The sequence below is a fragment of the Salminus brasiliensis genome, chromosome 11, assembly GCF_030463535.1.
Source record: "Salminus brasiliensis chromosome 11, fSalBra1.hap2, whole genome shotgun sequence".
Classification (NCBI taxonomy): Eukaryota; Metazoa; Chordata; class Actinopteri; order Characiformes; family Bryconidae; genus Salminus; species Salminus brasiliensis.
The window spans coordinates 382,767-390,266 of record NC_132888.1 but is presented as its reverse complement, the minus strand read 5'-3'; the positions used below and the strand labels follow the sequence as shown (position 1 = coordinate 390,266).

At 50.1% G+C, this 7,500-nt stretch overlaps 1 protein-coding gene across 1 annotated transcript in view; it reads right to left on the bottom strand.

The window, feature by feature from the left end:
- Positions 1–7,500, bottom strand: part of fndc3ba (fibronectin type III domain containing 3Ba) — a 97,556-nt gene that overhangs the window by 77,123 nt on the left and 12,933 nt on the right. Inside the window, 2 exon segments of the mRNA XM_072691224.1 lie at positions 3,344–3,419; positions 4,709–4,850. Of these exon segments, the coding sequence (XP_072547325.1) occupies positions 3,344–3,419; positions 4,709–4,822 (190 nt within the window). The 5' untranslated portion in view covers positions 4,823–4,850.

Here is a 7,500-nt window from a genome sequence, read left to right as displayed (position 1 = left end):
GCGAGAGGACGCCAAGCCCGGCCTGCAGTAAACACGAGCTCTCAGAGCCGCATGGAGCCGCCGCTCAGTCAGAGACGCTAACCTCAAACTCACCCTGGATAGCTGATAGCACCGTCACAACACACACACACACACACACACACACACACACACACACACACACACTGCCTACAGTGCTTACACCAACCAGGATCAACACATTAGGAATCACACAGAGACAGTACAACATTGTTAACCCCTTGTGCACAAGGGTCAGTGCTGTTGACGCATATGACCCTTACTCACATCTGCTGCGGTCACACAGCTCAGTAATGTAATCCATCAGAACAGTCCAATGAACAGGCAGTAGTCCAGTACAGAGACCAATCTACAGTTGATTTGCAAAATAAAACCAAGGAACCTAACTCTGAACCTAGTAGAAGGTCCAGTGGTTGGTCACCTATTACAGCCCAATGGCCAACCCAATATGCGGTCTGTTGAAACACTACCATGGACAGTTCAAAGGTTGGCTACTTAACAAGGTTCATTGGACAGTTCAGTGGTAGTGGTGCTGATATAATCCAATTGATAATTGTCTGTCCAATGGTTGGCTGATTGAGCCCCCTAACCCAGTCCAAATTTGGTCAACTGTCAGTTAGATGGTTAATTCCCATGGTTAACGGACATAGCCCTACTTTCAAATACTGTTTATCTAACACAACCCACTGGTCAGTCTAATAGTTAGTCTGATAGCAGTCCATTGGACATTTCAAATGGACGGTCACCCAATATTAACTGACTGTCCACCTAACAGATATTCCAACAATTTAAAATTTGGCCAAATAATAATAATAATTTTGGGTTAGATAATCAGTCTAATTTCTGTTCTGGTGATAAAGTCTGACAGGTCCACTAAGCCAGTCTAACGGCTGGTCAACAGTTAGCCACCAAACGCAGCCCAAGGGACATTTAAAAGGTTGGCTACTTCACAAAGTGTAATTCTTGGTCAAATATCTAATCAGTCTAATATCTGGTCTGGTAATTAAGTCTGCTAGTTGGTCCTCTAAACCAGTCCAAAGATTGGTCCCCACTGGACAGCTCTCTGACTGACAGCCCACGTGATAAAGTCCATTAGATAGTTTCATTCTTGGTATTTAAGTCTGGTAGCTGGTCCACTAACCCACAATCACTGGTCATCAAACAACCCAGTGCCCCCACAGCAAACAGTCGACTGCCAGTAGAGGCAGCAGTAGAGGCAGCAGTAGAGGCAGCAGTGCCAGAGCTAAAAATAGCATGTTGAGTAGCTCAGGCTGAGTAGCTTAACTGGGGTTGGATTGGAGGGGAGGGGGGGGTGTGTGAAAGTGGAGCCTGGAGTGAAAGTGGAGTGTAAAAGTGAAGGTTTAAATAAAGGAAGAGAAGATGATGAAACCGAGGAGAAAGAGCGCTCATCACCGTAACCACAGTGGTCCAGAAGCCTGCTGTTCCCACAGTTCCCCTGCTCAGCTCCAACCGAACGCCCAGCAGAACCTCTCAGAAGAGGAACGAGCAGAGTGATGGAGCCGCCTGAGGCGGGTCACACTGGAGTTGAGCTGGGGTTGAGCTTTTTCAGCTCTGGGCCCCGAGGAGGTTCAGCGTTTCTCTGGAGCGGAGCGCTGGCGGACCGCAGGCTAAACAGCGGTTACTTTTTATAAAGTCTTAAATCGAGGCTCTGCCCTGAGGTTTGCGTAATGACAAAGAAGCTTCTCTGTAAAGAGCGGCTCCTCCAGGCATGCTGCTCCTCTCCGCACTTTTAATTAAACCCTCTGACCTTTCTGTAAACACGTGCTGGAGATGCGTCTCTCCACCCCAGACCTGCCGTCCATCACCCAGACTCCACCTCACGTCCACCCTCCTCCACAGAGTCCAGTGACAGTGGGCTTTTAGGAAACACCTGTGAGGCTAAACGCATCCTCAGGGTTCCTGAGCCTCTCTGCTGGGTATGAACTTGCTCTCTCCCTGGCCAATTTATTAGAAACCCCTACTTCAGAGCTCTAGAATGCCAGAAAACAGTCCCCCTCTACCTCATTCATCACTAGTCAGTTCTGACCCCAGGGCAGCTGTTGCCCAGATGTTATTTGGACAGTGGAACGTTCTCAGCACAGCAGTGACCCTGACAGGCCAGATCAGTCTGAACCTCACACAATATTACTGCTCTAACACACACACACACACACACACACACACACACACACACACACACACTGCTTTGACTAACACACACCTCCCAGCAGACTGTTTTCTCCACCTTCACCTCCACCCTCAATGTGGATAATGAATCATTCATATTAGATCCTGAAAGAACTCATGCTGCATGTGTCTCTCTCTGTCCTGTATTCAGGATGGGGTCACCAGACCCAAAAACACACCCGCCAGACAAAATCACACTATAGCAGCAGACAAATCCCCCTATCGCACCCCATCAGACACCATCAAACACCAGCGCACACCATCGCAGCCAATCAAACACCAGCACACCCAATCAGACACCATCACACCCCATCAGACACCAGCGCACACCATCACACCCCATCAGACACCATCACACCCAATCAGACACCATCACACCCAATCAGTCACCAGCGCACACATCGCACACCATCACACCCCATCGCACCCAATCAGACACCATCACACCCCATCAGACACCAGCGCACACCATCACACCCCATCAGACACCATCACACCCCATCAGACACCAGCGCACACCATCACACCCCATCAGACACCATCACACCCAATCAGTCACCAGCGCACACATCGCACACCATCACACCCCATCGCACCCAATCAGACACCATCACACCCCATCAGACACCAGCGCACACCATCACACCCCATCAGACACCATCACACCCCATCAGACACCAGCGCACACCATCACACCCCATCAGACACCATCACACCCAATCAGTCACCAGCACACACATCGCACACCATCACACCCCATCAGACACCATCACACCCAATCAGACACCATCGCACCCCAACGCACCCCATCAGACACCATCATACCCCATCAGACACCATCACACCCAATCAGACACCATCACACCGCATCAGTCACCAACACAAGCTCTTACTGATCCACACTCGCAATGGAAAAAACACTGCAGCAGTAAAAACATGGCAGCTCACAGAAAGCTCTGCTGATGGATTCTACACCCTGATCTGGTTTACTGTACATTTCCACCAGTAAACACACACTCAACCAGTACAGGTCCAGTCTAGCACCAGTAGAGGGAGCAACAAAGAGGCAACATCTGATCATAGGCTGCTCGTGTCTGTTCTGGGGGCCGGCAGTGTAACAAAGTAAAGCAGGAAATACCTTGAATGCACTGCAGCGAGCCGTCCTCAGCTCGAATGGTGAACGTTTCTCCAGGGTTCACCTGAACCAGGATGACCTGAGGAGAGGAACAACACCACATTAGACCCCTACACTGAGAGATCCCAGTAACACCAGTGCCCTAGTGTGTGGTTCAGTCCCATTGCCACAGGTGTATAAATCAAGCCCCTAGCCCTGCAGTCTGCCTTTCTTACACACAGTAGTGAGAGGACGGGTTTCTACATGAGCTCATTCTTCTGGAGGACTAAACTGCATGAATAGTAATGTACACTGTAAGACCAAAAGTATGTGGACACTTGCTATAGTATTAGCCAAGAGTTTGTACCACTTTACTGGAGTAACAGCCTGTACTCATCGGAAGGCTTCGCACCAAGTGTTGGAACACTGCTGTGAGAAGGATTTGATTGCATTCACCCATGAGAGTGAGCGCATCAGTGAGGTCAATCTTTTACAGGAAATGATGTTATGCAAACGCTTTTATTGCAAAGAGTCAGTTTGATGGAAACAGGCTTTACTGCCTTATTAAACCACATATCTCACACACACACACACACACACAGACACACACACACACACACACACACACACTGCTGTTCAGATAGCACACATGCAGAAAAACATGGAAAGGTTGCCATGCCATACTGGTGTGTAAAATGCAGGAAGTAGCTGCCCAGACCCACACACTGTCTGGTCTGTCTCCAGCCTCCAGCGCTGCTGTTGCTATGGTAACACTTCTGCATACTATGGAGACAACCCCAAGTTCATGAGGAAATAGGAAAAAGCCCCTCCCTCGTTATCACACTGTTAAATGCACACACACACACCCAGCACATGTTCTGTAACCCTGGCAACCAGCTGTTGGTCAGATGCAGCCACACAACTGGATGTAAGAACCTCTCCTATCTGCAGAATACTCTCTGTCTCTCTCTCTGTCTCTCTCTCTGTCTCTCTCTCTGTCTCTCTCTCTCTGTCTCTAGTGTATTACTCTCTATCTCTATCTCTAATCTAGACTATTGTGATCAGCCAGACACATTTGCCTCTCAGACTGCAGAACTAATCTCAATATTTATCCACTGTAATCACCTACCAACTGCACTATGTCCAAATGTTTGTGGACACCCCTTCACGTGAACACATTCAGCTACTTTAAGTTGCACCCATTGCTGACACAGATGTGCAAATGCTGAATACAATCAACAGTCCCAATCCTTTTCTGAGCAAAGTGAGCAGGACAGTAAATAAGGGAAATAGTCTTCTTCCAGTAGGATGGACTCGCATGGCACTTGTATGTACACACACACACACACACACACACACACACACACACACACACACACAGTATCCCACCTGCTGTGCCGCATCTCCATTCACCATGGGCGGCATCATGGCCACCTCTCCGCTCAGCAGTGGCGGTGGCAACTCCAGCGCCATCGGGTCCGTCATCATCATAGTGACGTACATTCATGGAGAAATACACTGGACTGGCCTTCTGAGAGAGAGAGAGAGAGAGAGAGAGAGAGAGAGAGATTTAATGTATGAATGTCTACATGTCTCAGGATCATCATCACATCCATCGTTTCATTCATAGGTTTGGAAGCAGTGAATGTTCACTGAGGCAGATCTGGGGTCAGGTGTGACGTCTGCTCTTCATCAGCACGTTAGCTCACAGCCTCAGTATCAGCACAGAACCGCTGCAGCCTGGCCGGCAATCCCAGAGATCATCATTACCACTACACACAACACAGGAAAGCGTCCATAAACTTTCAGCCTGCAGCATGCTTAAAGCTCTGACACCTAACTGCTTACACACACACACACACACACACACACACACACACACACACACACCACAGGAAATGATTTTTAGGAAGTCAGTGGTGCATGACGGAGTGACGAACAAAGAGAGTGTGCGAGAGAGAGAGAGAGAAAGAGAGAGAGAGAGAGACATAAGCCCTGCTCTTTACCCACCCACTTTACCCTGATGAGCTGAAGCTGAGGTGGTGTTGAGGTGGTGTTGAGGTGGTGTTGCTGAGCGGAAGTGGTTTCAGTGAAAGTCAGAGGTAAACATTATACAGACGCATCCATACCTCACATACTCCTACCATAAAGAACCCGAAACGGGGCGCACCGATCCGATTTATACAGAACTTTAATATCTGTGTTCAGGTGGAGTGTGTTCAGGTGCAGTGTGTGTGTAGGTAGAGTGTTCAGGTGCAGTGTGTGTGTAGGTAGAGTGTTCAGGTGGAGTGTGTGTGTAGGTAGGGTGTTCAGGTGGAGTGTGTGTGTAGGTAGAGTGTTCAGGTGGAGTGTGTGTGTGTAGGTAGTGTGCTCGGGTGGAGTGTGTGTGTAGGTAGAGTGTTCAGGTGGAGTGTGTGTGTAGGTAGTGTGTTCAGGTGGAGTGTGTGTGTGTAGGTGGAGATTGTGTTCAGGTGGACTGCGTGTGTGTAGGTGGAGATTGTGTTCAGGTGGACTGCGTGTGTAGGTGGAGTGAGTTCAGGTGGAGTGAGTTCAGGTGGACTGTGTGTAATCAGCAATGTGTTCAGGTGGGTAGGTGGCGTGTGTGTGTAGGTGGAGTGAGTTCAGGTAGAGAGTGTGTTCAGGTGGAGCGTGTGTTCAGGTGGAGCGTGTGTTCAGGTGGAGCGTGTGTTCAGGTGGACTGTGTGTAATCAGCAGTGTGTTCAGGTGGACTGTGTGTGTAGGTGGAGTGAGTTCAGGTGGAATGTGTGTAATCAGCAGTGTGTTCAGGTGGACTGTGTGTAATCAGCAGTGTGTTCAGGTGGGTAGGTGGACTGTGTGTGTAGGTGGACTGTGTTCAGGTGGACTGTGTGTAATCAGCAGTGTGTTCAGGTGGGTAGGTGGACTGTGTGTGTAGGTGGACTGTGTTCAGGTGGACTGTGTGTAATCAGCAGTGTGTTCAGGTGGGTAGGTGGACTGTGTGTGTAGGTGGACTGTGTTCAGGTGGACTGTGTGTAATCAGCAGTGTGTTCAGGTGGACGGACTGTGCAGGTGGAGAGTGTGTTCAGGTGGAGCGTGTGATTAGGTGGAGCGTGTGTAATCAGCAGTGTGTTCAGGTGGGTAGGTGGCGTGTGTGTGTAGGTGGACTGTGTTCAGGTGGAGAGTGTGTTCAGGTGGGCTGTGCTCCAGGGGCGGTCAGTGATCAGTCACTGGTGTTTAGGTGGTCTCCCGGCTCTGGCTGTGTTCAGGCTGTGGAATAGCGGAGGGCTCCTCTGTCCCTCAGCAGCGTCTCGGTAACGAGGTGTCGATTCCAGAAGATGATAAAAACCTTAAATTGAAAAATTCCTGCGAGGATCCGACTCCCACAGTCAGGGGTTTGTTCAGCGGGGGTCTGGGGGGGGGGCAGTGTGTGAGAAAGGGGGGGGGTATACGGTCAGTGACCACAGAGAGGGAACCCCTACTCGGTTCAGCATTACAGGGCTGAGGAGTGAGTGCTGTGAGGAGTAAGTGCTGAGAGAAGTGAGGAGTGAGGAGTGAGTGCTGAGAGAAGTGAGGAGCGAGTCTGGGAGAAGTGAGAAGTGAGGAGCGAGTGCTGAGAGAAGTGAGGAGCGAGTCTGGAGAAGTGAGGAGTAAGTGCTGAGAGAAGTGAGGAGTAAGTGCTGAGAGAAGTGAGGAGTGAGGAGCGAGTGCTGAGAGAAGTGAGGAGTAAGTGCTGAGAGAAGTGAGGCGTGAGGAGTAAGTGCTGAGAGAAGTGAGGAGTGAGGAGCGAGTGCTGAGAGAAGTGAGGAGCGAGTGCTGAGAGAAGTGAGGAGCGAGTGCTGAGAGAAGTGAGGAGCGAGTGCTGTGAGAAGTGAGAAGTGAGGAGCGAGTGCTGAGAGAAGTGAGGAGCGAGTGCTGAGAGAAGTGAGGAGTGAGTGCTGAGAGAAGTGAGGAGTGAGGAGCGAGTGCTGTGAGAAGTGAGAAGTGAGGAGCGAGTGCTGAGAGAAGTGAGGAGCGAGTGCTGAGAGAAGTGAGGAGTGAGTGCTGAGAGAAGTGAGGAGCGAGTGCTGAGAGAAGTGAGGAGCGAGTGCTGAGAGAAGTGAGGAGCGAGTGCTGAGAGAAGTGAGAAGTGAGGAGCGAGTGCTGAGAGAAGTGAGAAGTGAGGAGCGAGTGCTGAGAGAAGTGAGGAGCGAGTGCTGTGAGAA